Consider the following 25,769-nt stretch of genomic DNA (forward strand, 5'->3'; position numbering starts at 1 on the left):
GTGATTAAGTGACTTGAAGAACAAAAAAAAAAAAAAAAAGAAAGAAAGAAAGAAAAATTGCTGAAAAGCTTAACAAGGAAGAAAAACAGTTTCTTACTAAATAAAAATCCCAAAGCTCAACTATTTTAAGTTCTAGTCGCCTACTACCAAACTTCAGCATACATTGAATCAACTATATAAATGTTGAACGATCATTTATTCTCATTTCAAGTGTAGATTTTAAAGGAGAAATAGGGGATGGGAAATTGACAAGAACTAAGAAAACACCAGCAAACTAAAATATTTCTATTAAACATAACTTCTGGTTAGACATAATTGTTTTCCAGAATCCCCAAGCATACAGCCATTTGCCGCCTTTTCTTTGTCTTCAGAAAATTTAATGACAACTTGGCTGATTATGTGGATCAAACTGACTACAAAAGTATTACAGTCCCTACTTTGCCTTGGGCTTTCGATTTCATTAATGTCAGTAATTAAATGTAGAGTATAAATCAGGGGCTAGAGTCAGACCCAAAGGATATGATACATCTATTTATATTGTTTAAAATAATTTCATAACCGTCAAAGCTTCAGTTTGTTAAACACTATCTGAAAGTCTGAAATGTCAAACCATGCTATCACTGTACCCAAATACCCAAACCATTCAGGTTTTGCTTTTAATTAGAAACATGTGGTCTAAATTAAAAGTCAAATAACCTTGCTCTATACACTATAAATTTTGCATTATACAAACACTCAGAGATAAATTTTAAGGGTGCCTAAAAGTCTATCTTATTTTAACAGGCTCATGATGCTATATAAAAAACCTCCCCACTGTTTTATATATAATTCTTAACTTCTACCTTTAAAATGTTGGAACAAAAAAAATAAAATAAAATAAAATAAAATGTTGGAACAGTGTTTTCCATGAAACAAATCTTAATGTCTCAGCATTTTAGTGCAGTCCAAATAACTGCATTTGAAAGCCCAGAAAACCTATAAAGTCACATTTATTAATGCAAAGCAGACATCAGAAAGCTCTGGACACCTTTCTAAGTGAATCTAGAACAAACAAATTTAGGATATATTAAAAAGCCCTTTTGCAAGGTTTGTTTTCATAAGCGATTAATAGTATTTTAAAGCTATGTTGCTTTAACATAGCCTTTTTTGTTGTTGTGGGGGGGGGTTGTTATTGTTGTTGTTATTGTTTTCAAATCTTCAACTTCAAAATTTACATTACACACTTGGTGCCATGAGCCTCTACCGCTCAGACTAGCTTCATTTTCAGGACAAAACCATGTAAATGAAGAGTAACTCAAAATGTAAGCAGTACCAGAGAGCATATGGAGACTTCTAGACTGAATATTGTCTTCCAGGGGATCAAGGTCGAAGACAGAACCAGGGTCTGTACGCCAAACTTTGAGGTCTTTTACCAGAAGGAAGAAATCAAGAAATCAAGAATGAATTTTAAAAAGTCAGCATCAAGGTCAAGCGCAAGTCTGGAAAAAGATGCATGTAATAAGCAAACACGTAATAGGTAAACCCATCCCACTGCAGACTTCAGAGGAGAACAAGGGACAGTCACATTCATGAGGATTTGGTAAGAAACCTTTGTGAGCAAACTTAAACTACCTGGTTTATTCTTCATTGACCTTCCATCTAGAGCCTGTGACTCATCACCCAACACACCAGGCAACTCCCTGCATCCCCGAACCCCCAAAACATGTGCTCGCCACAGGCTGAAAGAGGTGACATGTTTGCTTTAAATTCCTGATCAAAGACACGTGAGTAAATCATAGGAAGTGACCTAGAGGGCTTTGCCTGAGGAAACAAAGAACAAAAACTTCTCTCCCCAAAATAAGTGTTTGAAATGTAGATAGGTGGCAAGCCTAACTTTCACTGGGAGCCCATGAGCGCAAGCTAACCTACACAAGACAAGTTTATTGGAAAAGTGCAATAAAGCACGGCACTGAGCAAGAACGGTGAGGAATGGAAAGCCGAGCAAAGAGCAGTTTCCTGCACTCAAAAGGGACCAGAGAGGAGTTCACTAGGATACTTAGCGATCAGACCAAGCAAACGAATTCACATCCCTGCTTTAGTTGGAGGCAAAATCCAAATACGAAAACTTGCAGGTTTACCTGTGTCTCCAGCTAACGGTGCTCAGGTCCTAAAAATGATTGGCATGGTGCTGTATTCACAAGAGGAGAATGAAAAGTCTAGCTATGGACAGAAATGGAGTTTGAGTAAAAACAATGAATTAATGGACTGGAAGTGGAGCTCTGGCACGTCTATAATTAGTAGATTAGTTGTATGCAGAGCTCACCGGGTGCCGGGCACTACTGTCCATCACAACATGAACTCACTTGTGCTTTGTGCCACTTTAAAGTAGGTACTGTTACTATCCTCGTGTCATAAGTGGAGAAACTAAGGCATAGAGAGACCAAGTTAGTCTGGCCAAGGTTACACAACTAGTAAATAGCATAGCCTCCAGTAAAAATAGAAGCAGCACAGATCGGCCTAGTCTCCATTACTCAAAAAATCTCCAACCCTGCATTTCCCTGCCTGGCTCAGAAGTTTGTTGAATGTACTTCATTTAAGAAGAGATAAACTGACTTCCAGATTACACAATAAGGGAATAATTCAGGAACATATATGTTGAGTTTTTAAAAAAATAATAATTTCTATCCCAAAGGTGATGAGTACTGAATTCTGAGAGCTTCAAAGTCCAGCCAATCTCCCAGTTTCTGGCAAGAATATTACCATCATTTCTGGCCCCAATAAGGTATAGTGTATAATGTATGTGGAATCCCTCTGTGGCAAAGATTTTCAGATTCGCTTAATCATGATTCGAGTAACTTAGAGCCCTGACTTCATTACCGTTGTTTAACATGAAGACCCTGTCAGATACACACTTCCCTCATCCAGCTCACCTCTAAATGGCCTTTCGCTAGTCCCCCCCACAAAAAAAATCAGCTCTTCCCTGTGAAGACGAAGCTAACCTAACACTGAGACTATCAATGAGTACATGGAATGATTCCCAAAAATATTATTTGGGCTTTAGAATCAGACTAGCTACAAAAATTTAAACAATAGACATTTGGAAGTATGGGTCATTGATATGTATTGAAAAGTCAGTAACTGTCTTTCTAGCCCTGCCATGGACTCTGGGGGGATCACTGCTATCTCAGCCACCATTCCACAAAAGTTTCCTTTCTTTCCGATGTATGGCACTTATAGACAGCTCCCAATCATCCCCATTCGGAGATAATATTCAAAAATATATAAGATATTAATATTATAGAATGCCATCAGAATCTCTCTGGCACTTCTATTTGTGGTAAAAGGGCTGAAATGTGATTATTTCTATTATTGTCATCGATGTCTCCAGTATGATGCATTGATCAAATCCATAAGCTAAAGGAAAACAACATAATCATTCAACATTTGTTATCACTCATGTCTGATATTATGGCTGCTTCTCTGCTTAACAAATAAGAACATTCTCAAGACCAGAAAGTTATTATAGGCAGAGAAGGTCCAATAATAGAAAGGATTTGCAAGTGCCAGGAATCCCATTCAACATGGTGTAAACAGGAGCACTTAGCCTGTGGTTTGTTTTCAGTTGGGCACCACATCAAATAGTTGCAGAGTAGTCCAATGAACAAGGAGGCCAATTCTAAAGTGAGGCCAAGGACAATCTTTTGGACTGTGTGGACCTGCCGAGAAGGACCATCAGCTTACCCACAATGATTCCAGGTCTCCTGTCCATCTCCACGATGTGAGGATGGACACCTTTGTAGGCCGCATCGCTGACTACCTGGGTGTTCTTCCTCACTCGCTCTGTCACAGGGTCATCAACAACAGGAGTAAAGCCCCTTCCCTTTGTCTTTTCAAAATCTTCATGATATTTTACCTGAAAAGAAGAAAAACAACAGTAACTCAAACTGGAATTTCCTGGCTGTTACATAGTTCACAAACTTTTGATATGGCGGCTGTTATAGAATCAATTTCATCTAGATTATTTTCCACATTTATGTATCTTTTCCAATTACTCCAGAAATAGTGTCTGAAATGTCAGCTTCCTAGATCAGAAACCAAGTGCTGATATTTTCATTGTGTTTTTCATCATTATGGTTATCAGCTCTTTTCCATTATAAATAAACCAGTATATCTGTGAGAAGGTTAGAGAGATGTATTTTTTCAATCTTGATAATTTCCTAAAATGTACTAACTTAGGTACAAATTAATTTTTTATCTTTGAACCTTTAATAGGTATTAGAATGATATGCTCTTTCCACACAATTATCCAAAAACATACACTTTTTTCATGTTCTGAAATTGGATTAGGGTGATACTCAACTCTATAAATTTTACTGCAAACCACTGAATTGTACACTTTAAATAAGCAAACCTTATGGCATAGAAATGATGGCTCATGAAACTGCTTTAAAAGACATACTTTTTTTTTATATTCTCTGCAACATGTAAACACACCAAACTCGGTCTTAAAACTAACTGAAAAGAAGTCCAAGCAAACATTTTTTTTGTAAAATGCATTTACAATATGTTAGAAATAAAAACACACTCAACATATCACTGAGAAAAATTACTTTATTAGACTATGCCCATTACATTTCAGTGTGATTAGAAAGTTCCCCTAAAAGGATGAGTCCATCCGCATTTTGCTTCACATTTATGCTTTGTTAGTCATCTAGATTAATGGTGAACACGCCATCAGTACACTGGGTGGGTGGGTGCCATTCCTTAGTATGTTTTAGTCAGGAGAAGTTGCTGGTTGTGCCCTACCATTGAAATATGATTTTGTGCTTCTTTGACATATCTCAGACCAGGTGTATCTAAAATCAGACTTGGTCTACCTTTCATCTGTTTATGGTCCTGGGTATATTTTACCTGCAAAATGAATAGTAGAACATACTTAACAATAAGACAATGATAAAAAATTTTCGTGTAACTTTTCAAATTTTCCAAATGAGTAAAACATATACAACATATCCAAAATTATTTCCCAGGGAAGTTGTTCAGTGAATTACTTGTCATTCTAGGGGAACAATCTAAAATTTTATTCTTAAAGTTCACTTTAAAAGCTAAAGCGAAAACAACCTAACTCTATCAACCAAGAACAGATGTGTGAATGACCAATATCCACTAACAACATAGTCAGGAAAAATGGTTATCATACTTAACTTAAACAGGAAAAATCCAAACCAAATGAAACTTAAGTGTTTTTTTCCCCATTTTTACCATAACACTGTTGAAGAATGTACACCAAGCCCAAGCATCCCTCTATTTCCTTTTATTTTTCCCCACTGTAGAGGATAAGAAATAAGGAGTATTAAATCTAATTTTCTTCTAAGCAGCCACAGCTTAAAGGTAATTTATGTCAAATACAGTCAGCATCTCTGGACAGAAATGCCACTGGAGAGCTGTACACTCTAAGACCTAAATGCTGATTCCCAGGCACAGAAAAGCTCATCTTGACAGCTGCCCAGCAGAACACTGCTGTTTGTGAAGCTGGCTATGCATGACATTAGGATAGCAATTATTGAGGACCTGAGGACATATGTGCGATTCAGAACTGAAGCCCCGATATTTACTATGAACAATCGTACCATCCAAACAAGACAATGAGGTGCACAAGGGACTTTATTGAGTAACTGAATTCTATATTCAATGCATTGATAGATTTTTTTTCCCCCTCTAAGTCCTTACTCTGCAGTAATGAGTCATTTTTTATTTTGTTTTGCTGAGAGCCTTTAGCTATCCACATTCGGTGAAATACATCTGCAAAATGACACTTTGCTTATGCATCAAAGACTTTACCACTTTCAAAGACACTGGCTAAAATAACATGAATCATTGTTTAAATGAGCATGATATAGTTTAAAACTAAGCTTTGAATGTAACCATTGGTCACATCTGGAAATAGCAATGAAGGGTTGCAGGAGAATGTAAAGTTTTGTAATGGCAGCTTTTGGAAGTCATCTGAAATAACACATGCACTTACTGCATGTACCACAAATGTTGCTTGAAAATATATTTTATTCTCACAAGAAAAAAAAAAAAACAGGACTGCAAGTAAATAATAACGGACGTATCCTTTGTAACAGACCAAAATGAATAAAACGACTTGCCGAACTAATATTTTCTTGATTCTTCTTCACTCTTTCCATTTCAGGAGTTACACTTAAAGCTGTACCTCTTCCCAGTTGACCTTTATAATAAACCTATTATTTCAGAGAATAAAAAATAAGAGTACTGTGAATCAATTCACCTAAATAAGAGTCTCACAGTAGCTATTTTAAAGAGCTAACCAAGAAAGGGAACTATGAAAAAAAGAAAATGCTATCATCAGAGGGCTAGCCATATTTAAAATGCTTGCAACTTAAATCAATCTATTTTCACTCATCCCATAGCCTGAATTGCTGGGAATGAAGTCACTGTGAATGTACTCAAATATACGGGTACACCATCAGTAAAGCTGTCAGGAGCAATGTATCACAAAGGAATATGAGAGGAAACATCTTCATAGATACTACTTAAAGGTACTACTACCCATATATGGGTACTGTTAACCCTACTGTTATGGTTTGTCAGTAATTAACTGCAGCAGAACTTTTGAAAAGATGCCTAAAATGGTGACCAATGTCATCCATAAGCAAATTGGCATGCTTTCCACTATTCCACTCTTCCTTCTGGATAACCACGTTCCTTTCTGAGAGCAATGGAGTTACGTCAACCGTGATTCTAAATATATCGGGAACGATGAGCATCTACTTCAAAATACAGTTGGGAGGAAAAGTGCCAAACAATGGCCTGCCTTTGTTTTATAATCTGCTCGGAAGACTTTAAAGGTTGGAAGAATAAAAGATTTCTTTGAACCTAACAGATTTCCAGATTTCCTCTTCCAGAGAAGCCAATCTATATGTTAATGACTTCAGAAAATGATTCTCTGGGAACTAGACCCATGGATTACATAAACAGAAGGAGGGTAAGAACAGGCCAAGAGTTGGGGCCTGAGTAAAAACTGTCAGCCCCTTAACAAGTGCCCCAAAAATGGACCCATCCCATGTGACCTATTCAGGCATGCACACTTTGCAATTTTCCCCAAGCCATCATTCAAAAACAAAGCAACAGTAGCTGGGAGTGGATAATGGGATTGGACAGGCTAATGAACGAGAACACATACTAGTAGGAAAGGCAGCAGGAAAGCTTATCTGAAGGGCCAAAATGCTAGAAGCCACCTCTGCATCCCTTTGGGGAATGACTACAAGTATAATAAGCATGCAGACAAGATAAGAGGGACACACAATAATCAATAGACAAAAATGGTACTGGAGGTTACTGGGAACTCTGGAGCACAGAATGCCTGGCTGTACCTACAACACCTAAGACCTTGCAACCTTTCAAGTAGACTGGCAGTCAACTGAGAGCGGAACTGTCAACTCAAGGTTGACACGTTGATAATACATTTGCTATCATAAGAAAAAAAGCTATAAGGTCCTTCATTGACACGTTGATAATACATTTGCTATCATAAGAAAAAAAGCTATAAGGTCCCACATCACTGATGTTCTTCTGGTTTTCTTTAGCTCTCTTCAGCTCCGGTGGATCAGAAATTGCAGTTGCCTGTTTAATTTCTCCTTTGTATTTTACCTGCAGAGGATAAATGAGAATTTTAATAGATAGCAGAATGGTCTCCCCACACACACTACCGAGGATGAACCTCAAAATTAACCCTATCTCTTCACACATTTTCCCCCATAGGAGATGTGCATCCACCTTTCAGTTCATATCTACACCTGGATCCCGATTCTTCTGACGTGGCAAGCACAAAATGCCAGTTGTGCTTCTTGAAAACAATTTTTCAATATATACTTTGCTGCTCATTGCCAAAGCTAACTGCAAATTCCATGACCAAAAGCAGTGGAAATCTAAGGGAGAAACAAGGGAATGAAGGCATTGCAGGACAAGCATTGTGAAGTTGCCCAGCAGCCGAGGGAAGGCCATTTACACCCTCATTCTAACCTGAGGCTTCCGCTGTCAAAAGAAGCTAAAGATCCCTTGTGCACCCCAACGTTTATAGCAGCAATGTCCACAATAGCCAAACTGTGGAAGGAGCCTCGGTGTCCATCGAAAGATGAATGGATAGAGAAGATGTGGTCTATGTATACAATGGAATATTACTCAGCCATTAGAAATGACAAGTACCCACCATTTGCTTCCATGTGGATGGAACTGGAGGGTATTATGCTGAGGGAAGTAAGTCAATCGGAGAAGGACAAACATTATATGTTCTCATTCATTTGGGGAAAATAAATAATAGTGAAAGAGAACAGAAGGGAAGGGAAAGGAAATGGGTGGGAAATGTCAGAAAGGGAGACAGAACATAGACTCCTAACTCTGGGAAACGAACTCTAGGTGGTGGAAGGGGAGGTGGGCAGGGGGTGGGGGTGACTGGGTGACAGGCACTGAGGGGGGCACTTGATGGGATGAGCACTGGGTGTTATTCTATATGTTGGCAAATTGAACACCAATAAAAAATAAATTTATATATAAAAAAAAAATCCCTTGTGTTTACCACATTCCAGGGACATTATAAGAAGAAAGCACTGTTCAGCCAGATTTTTCTCCCCCACCTGGAAGAACCCACACTTGAATTTTAAAGTCTTTCAGAATTACCTGTTGGGGAAGAAGACTATGGTTTATTTTGGTGCAAGTGCCATAAAAGAGTCAAAAAATTTTTTAAAAGGAGGAAAAATCACTAGTAGGGGGCACCACTGAAAGGGATTTCTGAATTGAGGAAGGCCCGGGTTCTAACCCCAGCTCTGCTCTTCAAACTATGGGTCCCTGGCATGTCCTCTGACCTCCCCAAGACTCAGTTTTCCACACCTACAAATCAGAGAAATAAATTCAGCCAACCTCGTGGGATTCACACACAGCATTTGGCACAGGGGCCACATTACAGGTACCTCCTGGTCATTAACGCTTGTTGCTTTATTAGCAATAGATCACTGATGATTGACTAATGTTTTCCATTTTATTTATAGGTTTCCTGCCCTGACATTATATCTTAGAACCCCAATCAAGCCAGGTCCTCTTTGGCTCTATTCTAACAGATAAATTTTCCCCCTCAGATTGACAACAGACCCACTTCTTTCTGTGTCCCTCCCCGAATGTAGAGATTTACCTACTAAACTATGAGATCCTTGAGGATAGGAACAGTCTCTCACCCACCTTTGTGTACCAATATAATGCCTGGTGCATTGCGGTGATTAATGAAGATTTCTTCAATAAACAAATATGGCTAAATTATAGCATGACAGTCCCCAATTTCCTGGATCACATGAGAGAACCAAAACCAAAGTTCATGCCCTTGAGCATGCGACTGTGAAAAGAAGCACCCAACACGTGGAGGGCTCAAGCTTTTCAGAGAGCTCCGTGAAGAATAAAAACGCGTAACATTTGATAATACAGGAGAACACAGGGCCACTTGCCATACTCAGTTGCTCCTGGTTTCTCCTCACCCTCTCCATCTCTGGCGTAACGCTCACTGGCGTGGCTCTGTGGCACTGCTCCTTGTACTGGAGCTGCGAGACAAGGTACAAGACAGTGTGGAGTTAAGCAAAGGAAACATGCACCCATCCTCTGGAACAGATTAAAAGGAACGTCACATGGCTACAGAGCATTCATTAGTTAAAATTTGCGTTAGAGGGCACTTGGGTGGTCAGTGGGATGAGCGTCTGGTCATGATCCCAGGGTCCTGGGATCAGGTCGTGCATCGGGCTCCCTGTTCGGCAAGGAGTCTGTTTCTTCCTCAACCTCTACCTCGCCACCCTGCTCATGCTCGCTTGCTCTCTCTCCCAAATACATAAAATCTTTAAAAAAATAAAATACAATCCTCATTAGGATTTCAAAGTGAAACAGGTATTGCTAATAGACTTCTCCATCAAAATCATCCCAGACTCCAAGCTCTTTCTTGTGCACGTGTTCTGAATTCCACCTTTGGCGGTGCTTCTTCAAATCGTATTATTCATCCGTGGTCTGAGTTTGGTTGTTATCAGTAAAAATAAATCACCCCTTCTGTGAATTCATCTCTTCCTAGCACTAAAGCAACACTATCAAATTACCACTTTAGATTTAAAAATAAAAATTCTCCATTCTTCTCGTTAGCAAAGAAGTTTGCACCAACCTCATGCTTGACCTTAGTGACAGACTGGCAGTGCAGAGACACACCCTCCACCTCCAAGTTTCCTTTCCCTGCAAAGTTCCCACATGGGAAGGCCTGTGCTCTGACTAGCATTATGGAAATGTGTCTGATCTATTGCCTATGAGGTGCTCTTCCTTAGCTGGCAGGATCAGACCCCAACATTTGTGGTCAGTTTTCCAGCAATTCTCCAACACCCTGGGAAATAAATGAGCATCCAGCACAAAGAAACAGAACGGCATGTCCATCAAATGAATTTCTGACAGGCGAAAGTAAAATGAGAGCTTAAAATCCTATTATAAGGAACTCCACAGGGACAGTCTTAATGATTTTCTGGAGTTTAAATTTAGTGTAAGGGAATTTTTTTTTTTTTTTTTTTTTTTTTGGTGAGACATCACAAGACCTACAGGGCCTGCAGATAAAATGGGTTTGAGCGCACACACTCAGCAGCAAATATGACAGAGAAGAGAAGCCTGATCAGCCGGGAAATAAATGACAAAGGGTCAGGATCCTTCCATGTGACTGCTTTCCTCAGTGGGTGGCTTTCTTTGTGTTGTGATACGTAGTTGAGAATTTAGGCAGATTCTGTGTCTGAGAGAATGGTCTCAGTTAAAGTGAGGAAAGGTCTAGTGTAATCTCTGCCAATGGCAGGATACAAGGGAAGATTACTCTGGGTAGAGCTCAGAGGAGAATAAATCTGCAAAATGGCATGACTGATGTGGAGAATTGTGCAGCCAATTTCCAGGGGATGTAAGTTTGGCAACATAAAGCCGATAATGGCAACTCTTCATGTCTTGTTTTCATCCATTCGCAAACACACTAAGGGTTCTCCAGGCAAGATCTCACTTCATACCCTGGTCCCTGTTTCATAGATGAGGGAGTTGAGGCTGGGAGAGGTTGGTGGTTTGTAAAGGCTATACAGCAAAATAGGGCTGGAACTGGGAACCAGCCAGCCAACCAGGATCTACATTCTTCACACAACTCCAGCACGCGCACACCGCTTGGCATATGGCGGGCCAGCTATTAACTGAGCTGTGATTTAGTCTTTCATTAAATTAACTCACTATTATTTTCAAATAAAGTTATTTTAAGGGAGTGTTACATTTCTCTGACACATTGAAAACTACTAACATTTCTTTTAGAAAAAGGGACACATTAAAACAATTTAATCCCGGGATCCCTGGGTGGCGCAGCGGTTTGGCGCCTGCCTTTGGCCCAGGGCGCGATCCTGGAGACCGGGGATCGAATCCCACATCAGGCTCCCGGTGCATGGAGCCTGCTTCTCCCTCCGCCTGTGTCTCTGCCTCTCTCTCTCTCTCTCTCTCTCTCTGTGACTATCATAAATAAATAAAAATTTAAAAATTAAAAAAAAAAAAAAACAATTTAATCCCTTAACCAAGGCCAGCTCGTGGGCGGAGCACCTATCACTTACCTATTAACCACACTTCGGGAAACACTGAGACGCCAGACCTACCTCCTCAGGGCCCGAATTAAAAGTTGTCTCTGTACCATCAGGTCTTTGCCACCCTTTACCCCACACACTCGCCATATTAAACCTTCCTCTCCTTGACCAGGACTTGGACCATGAGCAGATTCAGTTTGCTCTGCCAAGGTGCTTTCTCATGGATGGATTTCTCAAATCCACCCCCTTTTTTTTCTTTTTTAGATTTATTATTTATTTATTTATTTATTTATGATAGAGAGAGAGAGAGAGAGGTAGAGACACAGGCAGAGGGAGAAGCAAGCTCCATGCCAGGAGCCCGACACGGGACTCAATCCCGGGACTCCAGGATCGCACCCTGGACCAAAGGCAGGTGCCAAACCGCTGAGCCACCCAGGGATCCCCTCCACCCCAACTTTTATTAATTCTTCAAGATCTAACTCAAATGTCACTCTTCCTCCAAGGGGCTTCCTCTCTCTCTTTCGCTTTCTCTCTCTCTCTCTCTCTCAGACATTTCCTTCCTTCTCTGCATTTCCACAGCACTTTGCAAAAGGAATAATTATTTTTCATTAAGTGAGACACTGAATGTAATGTGCTCCAAAAGTGTAATGAACAGTCAATATTAATTATTGTGAATGCACTTCATGTATAATGGGTATTTATTCCCATGTCTGTTTCTCCCAGAGACCTTGAGAAATCTCACTCATCTCTGAATTCCCCCCAGAGCAAGAACAGAGCAGGCTTTCAGTAACATGTCCTTTGGTCAGTAAATGCACACACAAGGTGTCATGTTAGCCCAACATAAAGATGGGCAAAATCTTATCTCCACTTTTCAGGAACTGGCCCTCCTGCAACAGTGTGTGCAGCCCTGGGATTCACCTATACAAGTGCTGTGCCCTCATTGTCTCCTGCCCCCAATAAAATAGAAAACAGTATGCAAAGAAATATGATCACACATTGCTGATGTTCTTCTGGTTTTCTTTAGCTCTCTTCAGCTCTGGAGGATCGGAAATGGCCGTTGCCTGTTTCATCTCTTCTTTGTATTTTACCTGTGTTATGTATTTAAAAAATAATGTGGTAAAAATAAACAAACAAACAAACAGTGTGGTAAATTATTTAAAACAAAACAAAATTGTGGGTTTTGTTCAACACATGGTTTAAAAGATAGGTAAGAATCCTGCTTTTTAAACTCTTACACAGTTGAATTGTTTAAACTTCAACACTAACTTTCCTTCAGTGGGAACACAACTTGTATTTTATGTGATAGTGTTCTCAGGATTCCTTTAACCCAAAGTGCAAATAAACTCATATCTGTTCACCCAGCCATCACTATAGTAGTTATTTAATTAAAATAAGCAAATGTTGCTTATGAAAACAGATTTTTATCATTAGGCAGATACACAACCTTGGAAATTATCGTAATATAATAACTGATAAGTTTCTATCCAAAAAGCAGTTTCTACTCATTAGTGTGTGAATTTAAATGTAACATGTATTTAAAGGCAAAAGCTCAACTGGGCTAGCTCCAGAGTCTGGAAGACTGCTTATCTAAGTGGCAGTACATATATCATCCAGAATAAGGAAAAAAATAAAGTGGCCACAATAAAAGAAGGCAAAGAGTAACGTGGAGGGAAGTGTACAGAAAGCAGAGGCCATGGTCCCTGATCACTATCAAAGGGCCAATGGCATAAAATCAGGATGTGTCTTCTACCCACATAATCATGTTATACAAAACCAGCCTACATCGTGGCCCCTCACTTTATTCAAAAGCTCTGCCTTCAAATCTATTTAGAGGTGGCTCAGTCAGTTAAGTGTCTGCCTTTGGCTCAGGTCATGATCTCGGGGGTCCTAGGATCGAGTCCCACACTAAGCCCTAAATCAGGCTCCCTGCTCAGGGGTTGAGCCTGCTTCTCCCTATCCCTCTGTTCCTCCCTCCTGCTCATGCATGCTCTCTCTCTCTCTGTCTCTCTGTCTCTCTCTCAAATAAATAAATAATCTTTTAAAATCTATTTAGAGGAAGATCAACCAGACAAAAATGATAATGGCAGCACACGGTTATGCATGAGACCAAAAACAGCTCTTTAAACTTATGAAATGATTACTAATGCCATCATATCAGGTGGTATTTTAATACATCTAAAATTCACAGAAATTCGATTCAAGAAAAAGGACATACATAAATATTTATATGTAGCAAATGCAGGCGAGACTTAAGAGGCACATGTTGAAGTTTAGCAAAGACTTAAATTTATACAAATCCGGTTTTAGAAATCACTTGGTAGTGTTTCAATGATGAAGGCTGAAATCCACACTGATAGTCATAAAGAAATGGTAACCTACGTATATTAGACATTATCTACGTCCTAGTAGCCATAGATTTAATATGAGTAACACCAGTAACACGAGTCCAGATTTGAAACAGTTAAATTGAGAATACACTGAGAAAGACCACCTCTAAATAAGATTCAAAAACAGCTCTTAACAGGGAAAGCTAATAGCTAAAAGGCTTGTACGGTGGAGGTGGAAATGTCGAGATCTTTAAATGTTAGAGAATCATATCTTGGTTTGACAGATCTGGCTAATCTTGAAAGGGCAACTTTCCATTTGAATACTAAGCAGGAGTTTATGGTCCAACCTTAGAAAGATACAAAACGACGCATTTATTGTTTGCTAGAGGAGGCAGTGGAACGCTGGGAAGAGAAATGATATACCGCACTACTTTGCGTGATTTTCCTCGGGTGAGAAGCTAAACGTGATTAAAGATGAACATTTTTGTTTTTCATACGACTCTAAACTAATCAAAATGGCACAGTCATTTTACTGTAGGCAATAGAACTGCATCCTACAGAACATTTATAACATTGTATTTCAGTACACTGATGGGTACATTTCAAATATTATCATTTGGAAGTGAAAGAAACAAACATTTTCTCCTTCTCTGCCAAACTAACTTCTCTACCAGACCCCAGCACTGCCTGACACAGGCTCTCACCATGGCGAATAAGAACACGTTTGTACACCCTCACCATTAGGTCCTTCTATGCTTTCTGCAGGACATAGCTTCATTCATGTCACAGAAATTTTATTGCACTAGTATACTGCAGATTTTTTGAAGTATGTTCTCCTATAGCATTACCTTGCCTTTCCTACTCTTTCTCCACAAAAGCCAGCGCACACTCATATTCTGGAATGCCATGTAACTATCCTGACAAGTAAGTCTAACCAGAGCTGTTCTGCTTGAATTACTTAAAGGCTCTGCCTCCAAGAGTGAAGGTGAGGAAAAAGGTCAAGGAGACGATTTCAGGAAAGAACCTCTGTGACTTCCTCAATCAGAAACTAAATATATGAAATATCCATGGAATAATGCCTGTAGGTAAGGACAGCAATTCTCCATAGAAAATGTCAAACACAGAATGGAAAAGTTTTTACCCCTAACGGTAAGCGCCTCCTCTACCCTTCCTCACTAACCTCAAAGGGAACTGGAGGGTAAGTTATTTTACAAATCATAGTGAAGATGCATGTTTTTGCTTTGCTGGCAGCTGGAAGAAGTAGGAGGCAAATGGGGCCTTTGAAGCCTTCTCTTAAGCCACCAAATAAACATACTAAGGGCCTTTAATCATTCTACAGGGTAAAATTTCTTTCCTCCAAGTTGTAGAGAGGTACTGAAATTTATCTTTTCCCTGAAAAATTTAATACAGTTAAAATTCTGTTCAAAAGATGAAAACTAATCCTAGATTTCATTACCGGACTATTAAAGTGATCTATCTCTTGTGTGCTATGATATATCAAGATGAAACACTGCTTTAGGTTCAAGGGGAACAAGGCTACAGTTTTCCTTCTCAAAGTGAGACCTTTGATATTTGATGAAATAGGATTTTAACAAAGTGAAGAATAAAAGAAAAGGCAGCCAGTTTAACAAAGAACTAAAAAACATTTATCTAGCTTGTGTTTGCTTTTGGAAGGATAATTAATGCTATACAGAACTTACTGAACTAATATTCTGCTGATTTTTCTTCACGCGTTCAGTCTCCGGAGTATCTTTTACTGCTGTGCCAGCTCCTACTTCTTTCTTATAAAATACCTTTATTATAAGAGAACGAAAGAATAGCTATAAGCTTATTAAAATTCAGGTCCTAGAACAGATTCTCATAAAAGAAAGATAATTTCTCAAATTCTCAAGTAATGTGAATACAGCTTCTATTTATGAGTACCCAAGTTATATCCATCAATCACGTAATCCACTAGGAGAAAAATACCCAATTTAGTTTTCACATTCCATAGCATCCCACACCCCTGATACCTGTTCTAGAGCATGCCTGGTACCAAAGCAGCTGCAGATTATTTGGTCTAAGAATGTAAGTTGGCAAACTTGAGTTTCCTTCTTCAAATATAAACACATATCACATGTGTTTGAGAAAAATCAAAGCACGTATTATAAAAGCTTATTAAGAGTGCTGTTCAAAAATGCCATGAAATTTTAAGCAAGTGCTGTTCTCCAAACACAAAGATGCCCTCATTCTCTTCAAAGAAAATACTGGCTCTATCGTCAACATAAAACTTTATTCAGTCTATTTCCTTTCTCTTCTACTCATTTGTTAACCTTCCCATACATCTCTCAACTCCTACTAACAACCCAGCCTTTTCAAAGGCAAAGCAAAACAAAGAAACAAAATGTTCTACAGAAAAATAGAATAATTATAAGAAAGGCATATGAGGACAGAACTATTCCCTCTATTAAGATCTGGTCATTCAGTGGACCCAAGTAGGGTTTGGGAGAGTGTGGCCTCAGAGATGTTTTCCTCTACACAATAAAAATCTAGAACACCATAAAATCACAGAAGATAAGAGTGGAAACCACTTTTTCCCCCCTCACTTTCCCTTCCAGCCAGACCTCTTCCATTTCTTAGCACACCTATTTTGAAGGCCCCAGAGGTATCTGTTTAGTTTGCCAATTTATTATAAAGTAGAAAATATCCCAAAAGTCCTCAGACTTAATACAATGAATATTTTGATGAGACATTTACTTAACGACCAAGTGACTAATGAGCTAGTTCTACCTAAAAATATTGGCTGTATGGTCAGTTTTCATGATTTTAGAATTCAAGTATATAAATACATTAAAAATAGGCCCACCCCTTAATTAATGGTTGCTAATACGATTTCTATTCCTCAAAATGAAATATAAAAATCTAGGAATTAGTTACAAACTAGTATATCCCTAAGTACATTATCACTGCAAATCAGTGTACTTTCTTGGTACACTGAGAATAATCTAGGATTATTCCCATCTCTCACAAAATCTGTGTGGAAGATTAAGATCTCTTTCCTAAGTAAAATTTTAATTTTTAGCTAAAAGAAATCTCTTGCTAGTACCATAGAAGAAAATTTTAATTTGTAATTCCAAAACAATCATGATAAATTACATGTTGTAAGAACATTTGGTACTATTAAAGAGAAACAACAGGTCCAAAATGGAGTCACTTATGTTAAGCCCCATCAAGACTTAATACCTAACCTAATTGCAGTTTCAGCCTCTCCCAAGAGTGGAATTTTAAACCAATCAGTCTGGAATTTCCTGATCAGCACTAGAGAGGTAATCTGCATGATAGACCCCCACCTTTTTCCCTAAGGGAAGGTGACCTTGTCTGAAGCAATCTTGTCTTTTCTCTCGCTAATAACTTCCTTGTCCTGCCTCTCTCTGCCTATAAAAGCCTTACGTTTTGTACATCTCTACTGATCATTCTTTATTTGTTGGAGGGGATACTGCCTGACTCATGAATTATTGAATAAAGCCAATTAGATCTTTAAATTGACTTGATAGAATTTGGGTTCTTTAACAGTACTCTTATTACTTTAAAGAAGTAAAGATAATACATTTGACAGAAAACTCAAACAATGCAACAAACATTCAGACAATGAGGAAAAAGGCCCTCCTTACAGAAGCAAAATTTCAAGGTGACAACTGAAAAGCTACTCACTGCGCTAATGTTTTGCTGAGTTGTCTTGATTCTCTGAATTTCAGGAGTATCTGCCACAGAACTATAGTTAGAAAGCATCTTCTCTGCTTCGTCTTTATACTTTTTCTAAAAATAAAAATAGTTAATAAGAATCTGAAACTGTGAATGTGTGTATGTATATGTATGAGAGAGATGAAAATGATGCTTCTTCCAATTCCACTGTTCCACGTGGCTCATATCATCATACACTATATCTTATGATTCAAAGCAGTTGTTGATGTGACAGCAAAAATAAAGGGAGTAAGCAAACAGTCCAGAGACGCAGGCTTGCCCCTTCTGGGGCAAAGGTTCCCCTCCTAGTCCATTCGAAGGCCTCTGGAGGGCTTGGCCTGTGTGCCACTCCTAAATTGAGAAACTTGTGATATTGTGATTTATGATAAGGAATATACATATCCAGTCTTTGTCCCTATTTCTGCCACAGAGCTCCTAAAACCCTCGGAATGTCCTGTGATGAGAGTGATAAAAAATATCTTTTGTTATGTTAATGAAGTGTTTTGGGGACCACACTTAAGGATGGGACTGGTTGCCAAGGAAACCAAACATGTGATTAGAGGGTTGGCACTTTCATTCCAAACCCCCAACCTCTGGGGAGGGGAGAGGAGCTGGAGGCTGAATCAATCGCCAGTAGCCAATGAGCTGATCAATCACGCCTATGTAACAAAGCCTCCATAAAAACCCCAAAGGTGAGGGTTCAGAGAACTTTCCAGTTAGTGAACATAGGGAGATTTGGGGGAAATGGTGGATGCACCTGGAGAGGGGTTGAAAGTTCCATGCCCTCCCCTAAGACCTTGCCCTCTGCATTTCTTCCAACTGGCTGTTCCTGAGTTATAGCCTTTGATAATAAACTGCTGATCTAGTAAGTAAAATATTTCTGAGTTCTGTGAGCAACTCCAGCAAATGAATCAGACCAAGGAGGGGATCCTAGGAACCTCTGATCTATAGCATGTTAGCCAAAAGCACAGTGACAAACTGAGCTTGCAACTGACATCTTAAGAGGGGAGGAGGATCATCCCATAGAACCAAACCCTTAACCTGTAGCACCTGGTGCCATCTCCCGACAGACAGTGCCAGAATTGACTTGAATTCTGATTCCCTGCTGGTGGCCTAGAATTGCCTGTTGGTGTGGGGAAGCCTCCCCATGCACACGTTAGAACTGTGACCAGAACCCAGAAGAAACCTACTCTCTCATGAGCAGCCCCAGTCCCTAGTCAAAGTAGTCCTACAGCTCCTACAAGTCACCTGGCTCTCTACACCCACAATTGTTAACGCTTCTGGATTTATGCTTTGTTTCCTACTGCAGAGAAAGGTACAGGGGCACCTGGGTAGCTCAGCAGCTGGACATCTGCCTTTGGCTCAGGCCATGACCCTGGGGTCCTGGGATCGAGTCTTGCATCAGGCTCCCATGGGGAGCTGACTTCTCTCGCTGCCTATGTGTCTGCCTCTCATGAATAAATAAAGTCTTAAAGAAAAGAAAAAGGTACATTTGTATAATGGAAAGGTACTGACATTTCTGTAGGTGACATTAAAATCTATTATAATCTATACTAGGGACACCTGGGCGGCTCAGCAGTTGAGTGTCTGCCTTTGGCCCAGGGTGTGATCCTGGTCTCGGGATCAAGTCCCACATCAGGCTCCCTATGAGGAGCCTGCTTCTTCCTCTGCATGTGTCACGGCCTCTCTCTCTCTCTCTCTGTGTCTCTCATGAATAAAATCTTTTAAAAATATATCTATACTAAATGTATTACTAGGAGTTCCAATACAATCTGGGCAATACCTTCTACTAGTACCTCTATTTCCATAGTAGTAGATGATTCGAAATACACGTTAACTCATTGAATCAACCCCACAAGCAAATAGTGTTACTGTCCACTCTTACAGATGGGGAAACTGAGACAATAGCTAAGCAGTGTCAGAACTAGAATGTAACTAAGGCACTCTGGGTCCAAAGTCAGTGAAGTTAACTATTACGTCATGCTGCTGCTTATAGAGACTCAGCATAGCATCATTATAATCTCATAAGTATCCCATTGTTGCCTAAATAATTAAAATTCCTTGAAGTTAGATGTATCCTTCTGTCACATACACACTAAAAGCAACACTGTTAAGTTAAAGCAGGAATTCCATCAGTTCAGGCACCACTTCCTATGGGAAGCTTTTACCTGTGGCATATATCATGGCTTATAATATTATATTTGCATTGTTGTTTATTAGATTAGCTCCCCAAGGGAAGAACCCTTCTAATTTTGCATGTAAATGGGTGCTCAGAAAGTAATTGCTGAATGAATGAATGAAACTGACATTCTGGAGACAGTAACTTTTCTTCACTGACTCAAAAGGCCATTTGCCTGTTTTATGTATCTATCATTTTAGGCAGCTGAGATAGTTAGAGCCAAATTCTATAAGTTCAGATGCCACTATGAGATACTAAGGATAACATGTAGTTCAAGATCATCCAAATAGCTGAGTCAATTCCTTTGACATTTGACTCTGTCATCCAGATACCCCCTTTTGAACCAGTGATCTTTGGACTCTGGCTTATGTTTAAATTGGAATTTTAATAAATTTGGTCAGATTTCGTTGAAAATTATTTTCATCACAAATCCCATTAATCAAATGTAATTCCTTGGTCAGCTTTCTACACCATTTTTTCATTCCATTTTACTATTTTTACTATTTTTTTTTTCTACTGGGATCCATTCTTTTTCCTCACAAGCTTTATAGCAAAGACAATATCCACCAATGAATTTTTTGCCCAAGTCAGATTTTATCAGTAACTTCTTCCATTAAATATATTCTTTCATGGTCATATTCATATCCAGCTTTTCTAGAGGTTTTTCTAAAAGTCTTTCTAGAGGACATGTGACAGGTACTTTTGGTAAATTAAATTTTACCAAGATGATAGCTCTTCTCTTAATTTTTAGTTAATATTCAATTTCACCTTCCACCTTGTGTAGTTTTATTCACTGTTAGTTGGAGCTGGTTATTTTAAGGATAATATTCATTATGAAATAGTAAAAAGACAAACTCATTTATAATCTTTTTTCTGTAGTGTGAGCACTGGACTCAAACATGCAATAGAGTAAAAAAAAAAAAAAAAGAAATAAAGAAAGAAAAAAAGACCAAGTGTCATTGGACTCAATCAAACTGGGGAGTTCAGACACTCCATAACATCCACTGAATTGAATTTACAGCAACTGTCCCTTTCATTAATGAGATTAATCAAGTTTGACCAATATCTCCTATAATAGAGGGCACTGATTTTGAATACAATGCCCTCAAAAAAAATATCAGTCAGAAACACACAAAACACATGGCAATTGGAGATCAGAATATAGTATTCAGCAATGTCCACAATAGCCAAACTATGCAAAGAGCCCAGATGTCCAGCGACAGATGAATGGCTAAAGAAGATGTGGTGTATGTATACAATGGAATACTACTCAGCTGTAAGAAAAAGGAATCTTGCCATTTGTAATGTCGTAGATGGAACTAGAGGGTATTATGCTGAGTGAATTAAGTCAATCAGAAAAAGACAATTATCATATGATCTTACTTATACATGGAATTTAAGAAACAAAACAGAGAAGCATAGGGTAAGAGAGGGAAAAATAAAACAAGGCAAAATCAGAGAGGGAGACAAATCATAAGAGATTCTTAACCACAGTAAACAAACTGAGGGTCGCTGGAAGGAGGAGTGGATAACTGGATGATGGGCATTAAGGAGGACACATGATGTAATGAGCACTGGGAATCCTGTAAGCCTGCTGAATCACTGACCCTACCACTGAAACCAATAATACATTACATGTTAATTAATTAAATTTAAATTTTAAAAATACAGTATTCTGAGCATCTTCATTCTCTACCAACCTGGCTATAGATCTCAGATGCCCTCTTGGCTCGAAGTATGTCCGGGATGTCCATGCTCACTTGCATTCCTTTCCCCTTAATTTCATTTTCCAAGTCTTTCTTATATTCTTTCTAAAAGAACAGAAAATAATCTTCAGAGCTTTGCTCAACCTTCCATAGCAATGCAGATATTTATATGTTTGAATCTCAAAGCCACACATGTGAAAATGACATTTATAGTTTTTCTATAGGCAATTCATCGCGTCTGTTGTAAACTCTGTATGCCATCCATTCTCACCTGACTGGCCATTTCCGATGCCTTCTTGGCTCTCTGGATATCAGGAGTGTCTGTGCCCACCTGCATGCCCTTTCCTTTTATTTCAGTCTCCAGATCTCTCTTATACTCTTTCTGGAAAGAATAAAACATGTTATGAGGACTTCACAAGAATCTGAAAAGCCTGTCAAAAACTGTGATGTCATTTTGACCTCAGGATCATGCCTTTGGATTCTTATTTGATTTATGTATACAAAACTAAGAAGAGTTTTAACTTGTGAGAGGAACATAACTTGGAGTGACTTATTCCCAGGTAATCTGAAGGCTTTTGTCTGCTAACCTGAATTAAGAAAGAAAACATAGTTAGCCAAGACAGAAGTTTTTCTATTTCAATACAAGAAAATGGATCAAGGGGATCCCTGGGTGGCTCAGCGGTTTAGTGCCTGCCTTTGGCCCAGGGCGCGATTCTGGAGTCTCAGGATCGAGTCCCGCTTCGGGCTCCCGGCATGGAGCCTGCTTCTCCCTCCTCCTGTGTCTCTGCCTCTCTCTCTCTCTCTGTGTGTCTATCATAAATAAATAAATAAATAAATAAATAAATAAATAAATAAATATCTAAATAAACAAATAAATATATAAATAAATAAATAAATAAATAGAAAAACTTAAAAAAAAAGAAAATGGATCAATTATTGGTTAAGGTATACCTCATTTGACGAACAGCAGTAAAATGCGATTGCAGAACTGTCACTTTTTGCTCTGTAGTGAGTAATTATTGGGGTGCTTCCTTGGAATCCAACCACACTTACACCTACCCACCATCAGTCCTCTGATTGGTCACGGGGTAACTTGTCGCTCCCCCATGCTAGACCATTAAGCTTGAGTGAGACTGGCCCAAATCTGAGAGTCCAACTGGGCTTGCAGAAATCATTATACCCCATCCCTGGCCCTTCAGGATTGCTCCAGGGATGAGTGGGATTCTTTCCCCACACAAGATATCAAGAAGCTTTCCCTCTCCTTCTAAACAGGAATGGAGAAGCAAAGAGCCCCAGGAGCTGCTAAGAGCCTCTTTGCAAATAGGAGAAAGCCTGCCTGAGAATAGAAGATAGAAACTGAAACTTAGGGACACCTGGGTGGTTCAGCGGTTAAGCACCTGCCTTCAGCTCAAGGAGTGATCCTGGAGTCCTGGGATCGAGTTCCACATCAGGCTCCCTGCATGGAGCCTGCTTCTCCCTCTGCTTGTGTCTCGGCCTCTCTCTGTGTCTCTGTGTGTCTTTCATAAATAAATAAATAAAATCTTTAAAAAAAAAAAAAGGAAACTGAAACTCAATCACACTGTCTGAGCCCCAGAGCAAGCCAACCCTAAGGCTTTCTCTATTATTTGGTTCTAAGAACAATAAACTATCTGCTTGTTTTGAGCAGTTTGAATTGAATTATGTGTTACTTACAAAATATCATAATTACCCAGACACATGTCTCAGAGACTCATCACATTTTAAAACAGATTATAAAAGTTGAGCAAATTGTACACTTAAATGGTACTCTTTTTTGTGTGTGTTATGTATTCTTCAATGAAAAGTTTTATTACAAGAAAAAAAAAACTATTGGCTGTATCTAATTACATTTCTTTTAAAACAGTTATTTCCTATCATGTTGACATACTCTAGTTGTGACATAATCTAATCTAGATGTGTAGATTCCCCGAAATGAAGTAAATGTTAGCTTGCTTATCTGCAATATCCTAAATTTTAAAAGGTATAAACAAAAACCTTAGTATCAGAGAAATACTATTATTTTTTCCAATCTTCTACTCATAACCTTATTTTCACTGACTTAGAGTCTGAGCTTCATTTTTCTGAATATGGTTTAAGTAATAGTATTTAACCTTCAAAATCATACTACTCAAAAAAAAAATCATACTACTCCATAATTACTATGTCTATAAGAAGCCCCCCATTTTTAGTAAGTGTCTTTAAGGCTCCCAAACAAAGCATTTCATTGAAGGTCAATGTATGTGGAAAATGAGGCAATGATCACAGAGAGCCACCAAGGCCCCAGGGGAAAATCATGTCATTTAATTTTGCAATATGAATGTTCAAATCTAAAAGTATTCTAAAGCACATAAATACACTACATAGCACACTGGTTACATCATTACATACTAATGCATAATAAAACACCCTAAAACTTGGAAGGCTTAGAAACGCATGATGGCACCTCTATTCCAGGAAAGGAAGCCCCAATCAATGCACAGAGGTTCTAAGTCATGTTTGCTAATGTCCTATTGGCTAAGGAAAGTCACATGGTCAATTCAGTCGTTTCTGGAGTGTTTAACTATTAGGAGTCATGCATGTAACATTAATTTCTTTGAAAAGTTAGACCTTGAACTATAGCAAAATCCCATTTGGTTGAAATGGATGTGAGAGCCTATCAATTGGGCAAAATGGCACATGGGTAGGATTACATGCAAATGAGATCTTTGGCTTGCAAAGATAATAGCCTGGCCCTAATCCTGATGTACATGTAGCCACAGGACACCTGACTCACCTAGGCCTTTCTTTCTCCTAACTTCTCAATAACTAGTATACAGTCCGAAGTTACAGAAATTAAAAGCAGTGTATCATGAATAAAACAAATATATACCATTCTAAGGAAAGACATGATATTCCAACGTTTCATAAAAGGAGCAGGTCTTAGAAGTCTGTTCTTAGGTGAAAGTCTGAAATACAAAACTTCTATTCTTTCCAAGAATCTGGTCCAATCTGCAAATTTCCATTTCATTTCCATGTCATTTACATGTAAAGTGTAATAAAAGGTAAATGGTTTCCTATCCACATCCTTGTTATGAAACACTTAATTTTTCTCTAAGAATGAGGTAAAGCTATACAAAGTAACATGGAAAGGTTCCATAATATTAAGTGAGAAAACCAAGCACAGAACAAAATACATGGTATTTAAGGACTTTTTAAGTCTATGTGTGCATAAGTGTATGTTTATCTGTCTCACATAAAAATAGATCCAGCAGGATAAATTTGCAACAATGGCTATATTTCAGGAGGAGAATGGAAGGAGGGGTCCAGTGCCTATTCAGCATGCATCCCGCCCCCCCAAATCTGCCATTTCTAAGTAAAACCCCTCTTGGTCAAGACTCCTATGCCATCCCCAGATTCTTGGTCCAAACCAATTATGACCATCCCATTACCCTGACCAGTCCCTAACCTGGGGCTGTAAGCTGATCCCAACACAGCAGTGACTCACTGGGATCACTGGGCAGTTAATCAGCTATCTCTAGCTCTCCAGATTTCCTGGTGGTGGGAGGAGTCTATCCTGGGCCAGCTCTTTCTAAATGGAAGGGTCACATTATAGTTCTCAGAGGAATCCCACTAAAACTCCCTGCAGCCAGCCCTGAGGTAAGCGAGCAGTACTCCTTAACCTGCATCCCAACATTTTCTTTTTAAATGTTTCTCAAAAAATCACCTCTTCCCAAATACTCTGTATTCCAATGACACTCCTATAATCTCGGAATTGCTGGAGGAGTTCAAGAGGTATGGAACTGGTTTTGGGGCATTTTCTTCAAAAAATGCACATATGGTCTGACTCCTACAACTTTGTTATCTGCTATCTATCATATCAGAGCATCTAAGCCAAAACTTCTAAATTAATATCCTGTCATTACATGCATTACACAAAGAGGAAAATATTAGATGAACGAACATGGTCATTCAGGATATAGAATACTTCAATCCAAAATGCTAACCCTGTAGGAATTTCAGGCATGGTGATGAGGTCAATGGGGTATTTTGAGAACATGCAACCAAATTATACAGAAATGGTTATCACTGTCATGTCAGAGTCTCAACACAGAATTTTCAAGTTCTGTTCAGAAAGTTGGAAACACAAATACACCAAACAGCACATGACCTATCCTTAAAGAAAACATAGTATGAGAACATTTATTATAGTCTAGATGAATGTGAAATTTGTTGT

The 25,769-nt window shown here is 38.9% G+C and overlaps 1 protein-coding gene across 4 annotated transcripts in view; it reads right to left on the bottom strand.

The window, feature by feature from the left end:
* Positions 1 to 25,769, bottom strand: part of NEBL (nebulette) — a 341,032-nt gene that overhangs the window by 27,790 nt on the left and 287,473 nt on the right. For 2 of the 4 annotated variants that reach the window (XM_072749362.1, XM_072749360.1), the window contains 11 exons: positions 21,810 to 21,920; positions 21,533 to 21,643; positions 17,624 to 17,728; positions 15,634 to 15,726; positions 12,602 to 12,694; positions 9,495 to 9,587; positions 7,561 to 7,653; positions 6,132 to 6,224; positions 4,786 to 4,890; positions 3,721 to 3,892; positions 1,313 to 1,405 (listed from right to left, as the gene is read on the bottom strand). In XM_072749362.1, the coding sequence (XP_072605463.1) occupies positions 1,313 to 1,405; positions 3,721 to 3,892; positions 4,786 to 4,890; positions 6,132 to 6,224; positions 7,561 to 7,653; positions 9,495 to 9,587; positions 12,602 to 12,694; positions 15,634 to 15,726; positions 17,624 to 17,728; positions 21,533 to 21,643; positions 21,810 to 21,920 (1,162 nt within the window). The remainder of the gene's footprint in view (positions 1 to 1,312; positions 1,406 to 3,720; positions 3,893 to 4,785; positions 4,891 to 6,131; positions 6,225 to 7,560; positions 7,654 to 9,494; positions 9,588 to 12,601; positions 12,695 to 15,633; positions 15,727 to 17,623; positions 17,729 to 21,532; positions 21,644 to 21,809; positions 21,921 to 25,769) is intronic. The other 2 variants (XM_072749361.1, XM_072749363.1) reach the window with 2 other exon arrangements.

Source organism: Vulpes vulpes, chromosome 2, assembly GCF_048418805.1.
Source record: "Vulpes vulpes isolate BD-2025 chromosome 2, VulVul3, whole genome shotgun sequence".
Classification (NCBI taxonomy): domain Eukaryota; kingdom Metazoa; phylum Chordata; class Mammalia; order Carnivora; family Canidae; genus Vulpes; species Vulpes vulpes.